This window comes from Asterias amurensis, chromosome 4 (genome assembly GCF_032118995.1).
Source record: "Asterias amurensis chromosome 4, ASM3211899v1".
Taxonomy (NCBI): Eukaryota; Metazoa; Echinodermata; class Asteroidea; order Forcipulatida; family Asteriidae; genus Asterias; species Asterias amurensis.
Window position 1 is genome coordinate 21,013,873 of NC_092651.1, and position 14,658 is coordinate 21,028,530.

At 36.9% G+C, this 14,658-nt stretch overlaps 1 protein-coding gene across 1 annotated transcript in view; it reads right to left on the bottom strand.

The window, feature by feature from the left end:
* The window catches only part of LOC139935910 (amyloid beta precursor protein binding family B member 1-like), a 94,014-nt gene that overhangs the window by 71,699 nt on the left and 7,657 nt on the right, over positions 1-14,658 (bottom strand). The window contains exon 2 of the mRNA XM_071930534.1: positions 3,288-3,523. Coding sequence (XP_071786635.1) covers positions 3,288-3,378 — 91 coding nt within the window. The 5' untranslated portion in view covers positions 3,379-3,523. The remainder of the gene's footprint in view (positions 1-3,287; positions 3,524-14,658) is intronic.

Sequence of the window (14,658 nt, forward strand, 5' to 3'; positions counted from 1 at the left end):
TACATCCTGGGGAAACAGCAGCAGAGGGATAACCTTAAGGGGATGTGACTTTAAATTTCAAAGAATATTTCTCAACAACTATCCTAACAAAGTCTACCAAAGAATTTTTTGTTTTCAACTGTTTAACAACACAAATTAAAACTCTGTTTTGAGAGCATATTTATTTACTATGTATGATGCAGTGCGTATGTGTGCGCAGTCTCTAGCGTATGGAAAAGCTCCCATAGCAATCCTGGTAGATCCAAGGCCGAGAATAATTTGATTTTTAATAATCAATTACCGTGTTAAGGGATTGAACATTCTCAGAAGAACAGCAGCAGAACCAATCCAAGGACTAGTGTCAAATGAATCACTCGCCAAATACTGTATAATTCAAAACAATCTCAACTAAAAAACAAAATAACAAATAAATAAAAGTACTGTTTATCGCTGTGCAATTATTAAATCTATTTAAATTTTCACTTGACCCACAGATCCTGTTGCTTATAATTTTCACTGGCAAAAAAACAATGTTTACAATCAAATCAAATTTGTCTGTCTTTCTTTCATACTTGCTAATTTGCAAGACGATGGGGTGTGGAATTTACATGTATATTCTTTGAAAGTTCTTTGAAAGTGTGTTTTGAAAATAATTCTAGACGAAGGGACATGTTTTGATGTGAAATTTCAGGCCAAGTGCTAAAACTACTAGACTCTAGCCAGAATTTCAGTGGGTATTTCTAGCCCTTTATGTATGTGTGTTGAATGACCAATTATTCATAACCAGGTCCAAATTTACATTTATGTATATCATCAACAATGCATACAAACAAGCAAGGACAAGACAAATTAAGTATGCCATTCATGAATCACATTCATCATAATGTGAACAATAATTCATCAAAAATGATTCATGGCCAGATCCCAATTTGCATTTATGTAAAACACCAACAATGCACACAAATGAGATGGACAAGACAAAACAAATATATGCCATTCATAGGAATCACAATCATCATAATGTGAAGTATGCATCCTTCCGAATCCCCCATCCCGCTGCGGGGAGATTACTCTTGGTTCGTACGTTGTTGACCTTTAACCCCACCAAGTGCAATTCCCAAGAGGTCTTGGAGCATTTCTGATGGCTACAACAAGAGATGCCAACATTTGCATCTTGTGATCAGTGAGACTTTGTCCAACAATCAGGGAGATGTTTAGAATTTTACATTCATCATAATAGGGAAACCGTTTCCAGGGAAATTTTGAACAACAATCAGAAAGATGTTTATAATTTAACATTTAGCATAACAAGGAAAAAGTTTCCGTAATCAGGGAGACTTTGTACAACAATCAGGGAGATGTTTAGAATTTTACTTTCAACATAAAAGGGGAAAAGTTCCCATAATCAGAGAGATTTCGTACAACAATCAGGGAGACATTCAAAATTTTACATTCAACATAACAGAGAAAAAGTTTCCATAATCGAGGAGATTTTCCAAATGGTTCATTCAGAAAGAAAGATTGGTTTATTTTCAGGGAACAGTTAAACGCTTCTCTCATTTTGATTTTAGTCTTTAAAAACAAGTCTGGTCCAGTAAACAGTTTTAGCTAACTACAAGCCCATCATTACTTCAAAATTCTCGCAGAGAAGTCGTTTGAACTTTCTTAAGCTCATCTGTTATTGTAATTTTAATTAACTGTCATCAATTCCAGGAAGACCTACTGATTAATTATTCCGGATAAATGTAATATTTTATGAAGATACACTGCATTTGCTACAGAGTAGTCCAGTGATCCAGAGCATGATGTACAACCATTTGCAATCTTGGCAAGATGACCTTATTGGGTCATAAATTTCCAACCTGTCTGCTAATAACTTTAAAGGTGTAGTGTAATGTAAAATGTTCATGGTGAAAACACCAAACTGAAGATTAGATTTAGATTAGATTTTTTTATTCGTCATGCCCAGCATGAGAATCACTTTCTCGATTTGCACATATTAAAAATAGCACAAAACATACATGAACCGTAGACATTAAAACAGCAACAATATAATAAAAAATGTCACACTGCACAAATAAATAGTTTTAAAATACAACGGAATTAAAATAAACATAAAAACAGAAACTAAACTAAGGATGACTTGGAAAGGAAAGGGGGGTGGAAAGAGGAGAGAAGGAAGGGTGGGGTGGGGGTGGGGAGACAATACATGGGAACAAGGGAGAGGCCAGAGGAGACATGGATTGGGAAGTACGAAGCAAGTAGAAGTGAAGATATTCTTCTGTAGTCATTTCAAACAGTGAACTGACTTACATGAAATTTTACACATAAATTAAATACTTGAAAAAGATATTTATCTTTAAAAAAAACAGCTGGCAAAGTTTAAGTGGTTTTAATTTGAACAAAGGACAACAAAAATCATAACATCAAACTCAGCAAAACCAAAGGAAGATTATAATTATATCATGTTTAGTTTGACTTAAATAACCAAATGCCACCGCCTCGAAATATTTCAAAGAGAAAGTTCTGGAAGGAAAATGACCTTTGTATCTGGATTTTCCCATCACTTTTGGCCAGTCTCTGAGTTGATGGCTTACTGTGGCTTCGGCTAAATCTCAACAAAATTGTAGCCACAGCCAATAGCCACAAATATTATATCCAAAGTCACTCCATTATGACAAGTTGTAACCAAACCGAAGCTAGAGGACACATTTTTTCTTCGCCCTCCATTTTCATATTGTTTTCACAACAGGGAGGGGCTGTCAATGTATGTTAATTTTTGCATCGGGTGCATTCACTAGCCAACAGGTTGGGGCCTTATTTAAACTTGTGCTGATTCAAAAACCTTACAGTGCACTTTGAACATTACATAGGGTGTCAAATTAACCCACATCCACCAATGAAGTAATTCATCAATTTCAATTCTAAATCGTAAATTTTTAGCGACTAGCTCTTTGCATTGTCATATGGTCCTCATCAAATTCATCTGTTGTCCAGGAATCAACTCAAAGGGGGGAAACAAACCAGATTATCTGTTGCGGGTTGCTGAATAACTCATGTATTAATTATTAAGTCTTCATCTTTGGCAGGGCGTGTTCTTAGAAAAATTACATTTTTTTCAAGTAATTTCTTTTTGTAGTAAACTGAATCTATAAGGACTAAAGTTAATTTTTAACCAGTTTGATAAACACAAAAAACAAATCAATTTGATAAAAAAAAAAAAAGGGATTTTCCTTAGTTTTAAGCGAGTCGTTAATTAACTGTACACTAATTAGCAACTTAAGTGAAAATAAAGGAAGATGACTTACCTATGTAGATGAAGGTGTTGTATTCACCCATCTTGCGATTCTTCTTTATTTGATGATCTCCGTATCTCGACATCCTCACCGTCTCGGCCATCCTGAGAGAGAAAAAAACAGTCACTCCCAGAAAACAGAAGAAGAAGACGAAATATCCACTTTATCCAGTCATCAGTAACGCCCTATTCTCTCGCTCGGACCCGTCCCGCGTCTGGCTGGATAGAACAAGACACGAGTTGTCGTCCCTGTGAAAGAGTAAAGAGTGTACTGAGTCAGTCTTGGAGTAAGCTGTCCGGGTTAGGGCAGTACGTTGATGATGACTACGACGACGGTGTGTACGGGATTGACCGTATGCACACGTCACTCAAGCACACACCTTGTCCCCATGGCATGGACTCAACGTTGGGCCAGGTCAAAAAAAATACTAGTTGATCGTCGTTTTTCCAAAAAGAGGAGGATGATTTAAAAAAAAAAAAACATTCTTCAGTTTAAAGTCACCACTTACTTTATGTATAGTTACAAGTTATTAAATGATCAGTAGGTTAAATGAGAAATACACAGAAAATTTGTCTTTTTGAAAAAAGAAATTACAAATAAAGAAAAAAAGGATGCAGCCTCAAAAAAAGGATGAGGGAGGGGACGATCAACTACTACTTTTTTTATTTGGCCTATAATAAAGCAGTTGCTTTGCCATTCAAGCCCCTTTGGGTTTTTCTACGAGGATGATGAGTTGTCGTGCATAGGAAATTATAGGCAAAGGGGGGCTACAATTGTTGTTGACACGTAACTTTGCCTGTGCACAGGTGTGGAGCAGTCAGGATTGTGGTGAATGTACCTTCTTGGCCTCGTGGGGGACGCTGTGAATGTGAACCATATGGACCTGTATTAATTAGCAGACGTGTGCTGTCAGACAAATGTATTCTAAGGGAAACAAATCCATACAGTTAGTGTCAATGTCATATGACTAAACATGAATGTGCTGATGGTCCTGCGCCGATAGAAAATTTTACATTGTCATTAAAAACAATAATGTCGCAATGTGACTATGTTTTAATGAGAAACATACTTAAAGACACTAGACACTATTGGTAATTGTCAAAGACCAGTCTTCTCGCTTGGTGTATCTCAACATATGCACAAAATAACAAACCTGTAAAAATTTGAGCTCAATTGGTCGTTGAAGTTGCGAGATAATAAAGAAAGAAAAAACACCCTTGTCACACAAAGTTGTGTGCGTTTAGATGGTTGATTTCGAGACCTTAAAAAATGTAATACTGAGGACTCGAAATCAAATTCGTGGAAAATTACTTCTTTCTCGAAAACTACATAACTTCAAAGGGAGCCGTTTCTCACAATGTTTTATACTATAAACAGCTCTCCGTTACTCGTTACCAAGTAAATTTTTATGATAATAATTATTTTGAGTAATAACCAATAGTGTCCACTGCCTTTAAAGCATATGAATGTGGGCACGTGCACTTGAATGTGGGCAAGGACACATACTAACGTACAGTACAAGTGCAATATTAAATCTTGGCTAACAACATCAGGGCCCAATTTCATAGAGCTGATTAAGCACAACAACATTTTGCTTAAATGTAACATTTGCAATTTGTGACTGGTCCTCTGCTCATTTCTGCTAAGCAGAAAATTGTTTTAAAAGTAATATTTCTGCTTTTAAAAGCAATTCTATGAATTTTCACAGCTGCTTAAGCAAGAAATATGCTGAGCATTCTATTACTAGCACAACAAAATTATGCGAACCAGAAATGTATAAATAATACATTCTTGTTAAGCAGCTCTATGAAATTTGGCCCAGTTTACAAAAACCTGTAAATTAATCAAATTTAAAAATGAACTACAGTACTGGTAAGATCCTATTATCCTGGCTACCACTAGCTGCAGCTTGGATTATCTCCAAGAAGTATTTATTAAAACTTTTTGATCTTAACACCTGTAATTGATAGGATTGAAGATTAGGTATTTGGATATTTCCCACTGCTTGATTCCATTCCTAATGGCTTAAAAGAAAAAAAAGGAAAAAACACTCACACACGCTTAAGATGCTGCCATATGATTCACAAATTGAGTCATCAACTCTATAAAGGTTACACAGAGCATGCAGGAGAGTGTTTATCCCTTCAACTGTTGAACTTGACAGTGGATGAGATTCAACAAAGGGAAAAATGACTTAAAGACAGTGGACACTATTGGTAATTACTCAATATAATTGTTATCATAAAACCTTTCTTGATTACGAGTAATGGGAAGAGGCTGATAGTATAAAACATTGTGAGAAACAGCTCCCTCTGAAGTGACGTAGTTATCGAGAAAGAAGTAATTTTCCACGAATTTGACGTCAAGACCTCAGATTTAGAATTTGAGGTCTCGAAATCAAGCATCTGAAAGCACACAAGTTCGTGTGACAAGGGTGTTTTTCTTTCATAGTTATCTCGCAACTTTGACAACCAATGGGCTCAATTTTTCACAGCGCTTTTTTTTAAGGGCCTGGGTTCTTGATTCCTCCCCTTATTCTAGACCCAGAACTATCAGGGCAAAATTTCATAGAGCTGCTTAAGTACAAAAAGTAGCTATAGCACAACAACATAACGCTTATTCATGCTGGTTTTACCCTTATTCACCGATGTGTGTTAGCACTGTATACTCAGTATTTTTCCGAGTTCTGTGAAAAGAAATGCACAGGCATATTACTCGGGTGGGTTTCCAACCCACGACCTTTTAAAACAAATTTTTTAGGCAAGTCGCCAGACACACAAGGCCTGAAGGCCACTTCAAGGTGTGGGCTACAATTTTTTTTGTCCAGAGGCCTATGCCACCTACTCCTAGGGCTGAAACAGGGTTACCCCTTTTACAGTCCATACAGATATAGGCTTGGGTATCATCATTTCGAAGCCTGGCCGGTAGAGCAGAAAGCACTACCTCCCCAATTTTATGTAGCAAGTGTCACAACCGGGATTCGAACCCACACTCTGCTGATCAAACACCAGAGCTTGAATCCGATGCTCTTAACCGCTCGGCCATGACACGCCACAGTTCTAGAGCAGTGTCATACCAACTAGACCACCGAGATTGCCCAGTAGCTAGAGGCACTTTGAATCCTATGTTTTTGCAGCGGTTACCGCAAGGATTTAATAGCTTTTCATCGGGAAAAGAGTTTTGGGAAAGTACTGAGTATACAGTGCTAAACACACATCGGTGTATATGGGTGAAACCAAAAATAATAGTCTTTCTCCCTGATGCAAAGTAACATCTATTAAAAACTTAATGCTTACAAGAATAAGGTTACCAGCCAAAATAGCATGTCTCATTTCATCTGTGACTGGTATACATGTACAAGTGTAGTTTGGCTAAGCAGCAATCTTTATTTTGTAAGCTCTATTTTCTGCTTTTAAGCAGCTTTTTGAAAACTGGGCCCTGATTTTACCAGTTATAAGGTTTAACAGACTCTATTTTCCCCCAAATTTCATCAAAAATGCAGCAAGTCAACACTCTTATCGAGATAAACTTGCAGCACTCCAGATAAAACCAAGATTTGTGTTTATACAAACAGTATGTATAATATGTATACTTAACGCTATCCGCATGACATTCACCTGAAACGGTTGAAATCCTAATACTCTAAATTTCTTAGTTGAGATGGAGAACCTTCTCCTCATAGCCAGTCTAAGAAGATCATGAATAAGAAATGATTCAAGTTTAATCCATTTGGCTAGACAGGGGTGCAGTTTGGAGCGGAGGGATTAAAAAAAACTACAATTTACATTATGTGAACATGCCATGTACGCATACATGTACAATGTATACATATTATACATTACAGGGTTATCCGCCAATGTCTGGCAACGGTGGGCGGTGCTGGGTGGGCGGTGCTGTGTGGGCCTGCCCAGAACCCACAATTTTTGCCCAGCACTCTGAGCCAAATACATTGTGCTGCCTAACTCATATTTCCCCTAGACTAATTCAAAATATTGTCCACTGTGCATTGATCTGAGACACACAGCTAATGATAAGGAGTATCAAATGTCACAGAGACAGAACACAGTCAAAATACTTATTGCACGGCCCCCCATAACATGAACAGTTTGGAAACCTGGCATCATGCCTGAAGCACTAGTGGACCACAAATTTTAACATGAATAAATTTGTTGATTCACTTGCCATTGGTGGACTTCGAAAACATTTGATTTAAAGCCCTTGACTAAAACTGGTGAGCTACAACCCTGCTCTCCCCAGGATGTTTTAAAGTCCATTGGGTGCATTCTGGACCCAAAGTTTGGCCCAAGCACACTGAGTTTGAAACAAGGGCCTCCAAATGTATAATATGGTTTTAAAAGTCCTAATGTGCGATCTGGTGCAATTTAATAGGTTTCATCTTTACGATTTAAAAAAAAAAAGTTTTTAACTGTTTTTGTATTTCCCCTACAGGTATCTACTGTTATTAAAGGCAGTGGACACTAATGATAATTATGCAAAATAATTATTAGCATAAAACCTCACTTGGTAACGAGTAATGGGGAGAGGTTGATAGTATTAAACATTGTGAGAAACGGCTCCCTCTGAAGTAACATAGTTTTCGGGAAAGAAGTAATTTCCCACGAATTTGACTTTGAGACCTCAGATTTAGAATTTGAGGTCTCGAAATCTAGCATCTGAAAGCACACAACTTCATGTGACAAGGGTGTTTTTATCTTTCATTATTATCTCGCAACTTGGATAACCAATCGAGCTCAAATTTTCGCAGGTTTGTTATTTTATGCATATGTTGAGATATACTGAGTGAGAAGACTGGTCTTTGACAATTACCAATAGTGTCCATGTCTTTAATTTACGCATATTTTTTCTACCTGATATACGCTAGCTTGTGTACGGAGAGAACCCTATGTACATCATGGATTGTAAGATGACGTTGCTTTAGCAATGCAAAGGTTGTGGGTTCAAATCCCACCAAGTGATTTGCCCGTGGATTTTGTTTTTCACTGTACTTGGGGGGGGGGGGGAAATGAGTACACAGTGCTAAACACATACAATTCTTCTCCTGAAGACGAGCAGAGTATACTGTTTGAAACGTCAAGACCAAACCAACTCTAGCTTTTCAGAGCCAACACTCACCCTAAGAGATTTACACATGGTTGTACCCGCACGTTTACTATTTATTTATAGTTTCTTCTTATTTCTCCACACCATGCAAAGCTTCAAACAATACACACAATTCCCTTTAGGCATCTTTCTGTATTCATTTACTGATTACATATTCCTTCATTAAATATTACACACCCACATTTGTTTAGTATTTTTCTATCTATGAAGGTTTGTTCTTGCTAGCTTTGACCCAAAAAAAGTGTTGCACTGCCAGGGCTCCCTTGGGTATAACAAATCAATTAAAAAATATACAACTTTAGTGTGCATGTCTTAACATAGAGCATCCTCTACGACTTCAGTTATTTACAGTGTTCTGTTATTTGCTTAAAGCGCAGTGGTGTTAATGAAAAAAACAGTCTTAATTGACTTAGAAGCATGTCTCAAAGTGCACTCTAGCCAAACACAATAGATGGTGTCATTTTATCGGGATGGTTTAATTACTTCACTAATTAGAAGCCGAAGGTTATTGATTAGGGATCCTATTGAGTTGTGTGGATGACTAGGCTGTTGTAAAACCTGACAGTATGAATGAATCATGTGTTTTAAAATACTCTACATCGTAAAAGGGGATGATGCAATATTTGTTTATTTAAAATTTATCTACGCAGTTTTGGTTGTATTAATTTTGTTATTATTTATCCTAGCCAACAAGGTACTAATAACAAACTCTGGTCGTACAACAGATGGGATACAACAGCACTGTGACTTGTGTACCAGCAGCACTCATCTAGTGGGAGGTAAAATCAGGCTTGGAATTTCTTCCCTGAGATGGGAGAGGACAAGGCCATTTTCATTATGCAAAGGGTATTTCCATTTGGAAAACCTTAAAAGACACTGGACACTATTGGTATTACTCCAATTTTTTTTAAAGCATAGAACCTTATTTGGTGACGAGAAATGGGGAGCTGTTGATGGTATAAAATATTGTGAGAAACGGCTCCCTCTGAAGTAACGTAGTTTTCAAAAAAGAAGTAATTTTCCACGAATTTGATTTTGAGACCTCAGATTTAGAATTTGAGGTCTTGAAATCAAGCATCTGAAAGCACACAACTTCGTGTGACAAGGTTGTTTTTTCTTTCATTATTATCTCGCAACTTCGACAACTGATTGAGCTCAAATTTTCACAGGTTTGTTATATAAATGCATATAATGTTGAGATACACCAACTGTGAAGGCTAGCCTATGACAATTACCAATATTGTCCAGTGTCTTTAATCTATGAGAACTTTTGAAGGGGCACCAAGGCAAACACCAGGGCAACAGAGGCATGACCGCCACGACCAGCAAAATGCATGAAAAGCTTAGAAACGTTGACAAGAAAAACAAAAGCCACACAATCAATTCCAGTACCCAATTACAGCAAGCAGCTTGAAGCACATTCAGTTAAGCAGATTGTGAAGTCTTGCGCAATGTTAAAGGGCCATTTCAAAAACATTTGCCTGCAATGGCAGGACAATGGCGCCGCAATCCTCATCAATTGCCTCTGTTGCCCATAGTCATTGCCTTGGTGCCCCTTGAAACGTTCCAATCAAAATTTGAGAGGTACCCTTCACAAGGAGAAAGATACCTTAGTACCCTTTCCCCTTTCAAGCACAGTATGCCTGGTGTCCATTACATTGCCTCATAATTTTGATAACCAATACAATAGCAACCTTACGTAGAGCAATACGCTTCCATTCAGTGACAGTTACCCATGTATTGGTCTGGTGGGAAATCATTTTTTTTTTTTTTCAACCATGAGCTCATTCAACTGGGAACTTTTTATCAAGGCAATGGACACTTAAATGTGCACACAAAATTTACATTGATTTATAAACATTTCAAGGGATTTTTTTTTTACATGTTGATTGTTGATTAACAAATTTGAAATTCGGTCAACCTTGCTCCGACACAGCAATTCTGGAGACTGTTAAAAACTCTTGAGTTTTTCCAAAATTGTGTTAATTATAAACGTAACCACTTTTACAAATTGTGTAGAATTCACTTTGATTAAAAGTTTTCTTCCTATCTGGGTTAAAATATTAGACAAAACTACAAAACACGTGATTCACCATGTGTAACAGTAAACCTTGGCCAACAGCATCAAGGATATGCATACATTATACCTGACTAAGCAAGACACATACATAATGTGCACGATGTGTATGTAAGAGGCCTTTTAGAATGATTAATGTGTTTAAATTTCGCGTCCATTTCTTAATTTCTCTTGACCCAACCCACTCCCATTTTCGATTTTAACTTTATGCTTTGGGTCGTTCCTTTCCTTTTCAATATTTTTTTTTTTATAGATTGAGAATTAAATTTTGATTTTCAATTCTTATTTTTGAACCATCCCAATACTTTTTTTTTTTAAAAGAGAACAAAATAATAACGTTAAACTATCGATAATTCAGAAATTGTCCCCAAGACATTATTTCATTTACACAGAGATTTGTCTTAGAAATATAATCACTTAAAGGGAACGTATAATCACTCTTAAAGCCATTATACACTTTCGGTAAACAGTATTGTCAAAGTCCCACACTTCGTGTATCACAACTTACATATAAAATAACAATCCTGTGGAAATTTAGGCTCAATCGGACATCGGAGTCGGGAGAAAATAACGGGAAAACCCACTCCTGTTTTCGCGCGTTTCGCCGTGTCATGACATGTGTTTATAACAAATCCGTAATTCTCGTTAACGAGAATTTATATTGTTTTACCGTTTTCTCAAAAAGTAAAGCATTTCATGGACTAATATTTCAAGAGAAGTCTTTCACCATTACCTTCTGTAAACCCTGTAAATTATTTGTAAATCTGTGAACTTTTTTTTTTTCCCTGTACCGAAAGGGTCCAATGGCTTTAAAGGGGATGTATAATCACTCTTAAAAGTAATGGCAACAAAAACCTCTGGTTAGAAGCCTATAGCAGTATAAAAAAAGTATTTTCAGAAAATTTCACTTGGAAAGACTGCAGGTACGTCAAAAGATCGCAGTACTTATATGCTCCAAAATTTTTATTACTATGAGATTAGGAATGATTCTTCCCGCAAGGACATAATTATTCGCTTCGGATTTTCGGCGATATCTCAAAAAACGCGACCACCATTTAAAATGAAACTTCCAGATGTTAGTTTTATTGTGTACATCTACATTTATGTAGGATTAAAACAATCAAACGGTTAAAAAAAGCAAATGTATACTTTTCCTCTTAAAGGCTTACAATTTTAACATTTCATTCGTAATAGTACAGGTGACCAGCCGAATAATCACAAGCCGTGACACCAGTTCAATCTTGTCACTAAAAGCAGTACCCAGACGTCATTTATAGATGCAGTCTAATTCTGAATTCCGTGTATATTTTTCTACAAGCAGTATTTATTCATGTCCTGTTTGCATTAGCATGATGCATGTTCAGTCAGCAATGTCACATGTACGCAGACTTAAAGGTATCGGGACACGTTTGGTAATTGTCAAAGACCAGTATTCTCAGTTGGTGTATTCCAACATACACATAATATAACAAATCTGTGAACATTTGGGCTCAATTGGTCATAGAATTTGCAAGAAAATAATGAAAGAAAACTAAAGACACCCTGATTGCACAAATTTCTGTACTTTCAGATGCCTAATAAAAGGCTTCAGGCCTGAAGTCTTTTAATATTTGAGCGAGAAATTACCTCTTTCTTAAAAACTCAATACATGTACTTCAGATTCAGAGGGGGCCATTTCTCACAATATTTTATACTATCAACAGCTCCATTGCTCGTTACCAAGTAATTGTTATAATGCTAACACTTATTTTGAGTAGTTACCAATATAATACCGTTTGCCTTGAAACCCTGATGCAGTTCTCTTAGCCGTGCCCTAGCAATGCCGAGCACTTCTCTCTCTCTCACTCATTCCCCGTAGCATTATGAATCAGAAGAATTCTGCATCATGTTTCCATGTTAAATCAATACATGCAATCATGACGAGGCGTATATTGGCATACAATTTCATAAAAACAAAATTTAGTTCGGTTTCTTGTCTTGGATGGAAGCAGTTAGGGGGTTTGGGTCCAGAATTATAAGGGTGTTGAAGATTTTAGTTTTTTTTTTCTTATGCAATGCACACTCAAATGCTAAATACAATGGTATTAATGTATTCTGCATAAAATTACACACTACACTCAGACCTTGCTGAATTTCACTCTGACTCTCATCTCAAGGTAACCAGTGGATGCAAAGCGATGCAGAAAAGAGAACATGGGAAAAACATTGAGAAAAGGAACGTAGACAAAAAAGGCTGTAGAGCTTGGTTCATATTACATTTATATTACATTTTTTTAGGTATTAAAATTTCAGGCCTTGAACTGCGCTCTTGAAGGGGCACAGCACTTCCTCTGGTAATGGGCACTTCTATGAGGAAATTTTAATTTGCATTGGAACTTTGCAAAGGGCACCACAGCAAATCACAGGGCACCGCGGCAATGGCTGTGGGTACCATGGGTTATTTCAAGGCTTGTGTGTCACGACCAATGTTAAATTTCAATGTACAGTGAATGTGCAGAGAATTGGGGGTGATTTATAATCGTAGTGAATCATTCTTTCTTCAAGTACGTGTACTTCCGATAAGTTTATCCCGATGACCAATTCCGTCTTAATGCGCCACTCTCCCTCCAGAACAGTTTTTGACGTGAACTACGGATTTGTCATTCGCATCTGCAGAGTGTACTCATGCCACATAATCAACCTACTTTCCCACATCAAGCCATGAATATTTCTGGATCTGCTCATCCATTTGCTTTCCCCCCGAGGAGGGTATTTGGGACTTGGGGGTTTATGGGGGTTCGTGAAACATAAGATGGTCTCATTGTTGAAGGTCTGGAAGCCATTCAAGACGGATCTCCAAGGAGAGGATGGTATGACATGGAGGTGTAAGAGAGCAAGGGTTAAAGGAGCAGTGGAGTCAACTTTAATATTGTCAAACATTCTGACTCATCATGGTTCTCTCTGTTCATAGGATTTAAAGGGATATTATCGTGACTTGTAGTCTCTGCCAGTGCAAAAAATACATAGAACTCTAATCAAGGTTGCGCCTAGGATTAGAGGGGCAGTATGTTTAACTTTTAAATCCATCAGTTCTGCACTCATATGGGGCACAGAGTGATCTATAAATATCCATGACAAGAATGAAATTCAAAGAAAGTGTATAAATCATAATGGTTACGAATGGTTCCCTCATAAATAAATAACTTGTATTTTGGGTTTTTTTTCTTTTGAAAAAGGAAATAATTTCCATTGTTAATGGATACTGTTTAGTAAGAGTTTCTTTTATAAAAAGTATAAAAACAACCTTAGGGGTGCACAAAATCTAATTATATATGCCGTATTGAGAAACAAACCATCTTAAGCAAGGATTGGAACAAAGGAAACTCAGAGCTACTTCCCCCGCCTGCCCTTTAAGTAACGATGAAGGCCAAGGATTAGAATGTGAGAATGCAGCAAGATGCTGAGATGCTTAGGAGTATCTTGTAAACAGAGAGTGTGAGTTGGTCTGCTTCAGGCTTGATGGAAGACTATCCTCCCGCAGCAACCATGCACAAGAGATGGATATTTATTATGTACTGCATAAATTTACCATACACTACAGAGTTGTCATGGTTGTCTAGTCTCCAAACATCACTTTGTTTGAAGATCCTTTTTTTTCCTCTCTGAAAAATTACATTCACTTGTGTTTCTTCAAAAGTCAAATATAAGGTGAAACAATCTAAAAAGGTACAATGAATTGAATTGAATAAAAAAAAAAAGATTTAGGGCTTAAAGCCAAAAAACACTTTTGGTACAGAAAAGAAGAACAAAAGTTCACAGATTTACAAATAACTTACAGGGTTTACAGAAGGTAATGGTGAAAGACTTCTCTTGAAATATTATTCCATGAAATGCTTTACTTTTTGAGAAAACATTAAAACAATATCATTTTCGATAGCGAGAATTACAGATTTATTTGAAACACATATCATGACACGGCGAAACGTGCAGAAACAAGAGTGGGTTTTCCCGTTATTTTCTCCCGACTCCGATGACCGATTGAGCCTAAATTTTCACAGGTTTGTTATTTTATATATATAAGTTGTGATACACGAAGTGTGGGACTTGGACAATACTGTTTACCGAAAGTGTAAAATGGCTTTTAAGTTCACGACGGCCAGCCATCATTATTATTATTGAAAGCTCGCTGATAAAAGAGTTTCCACC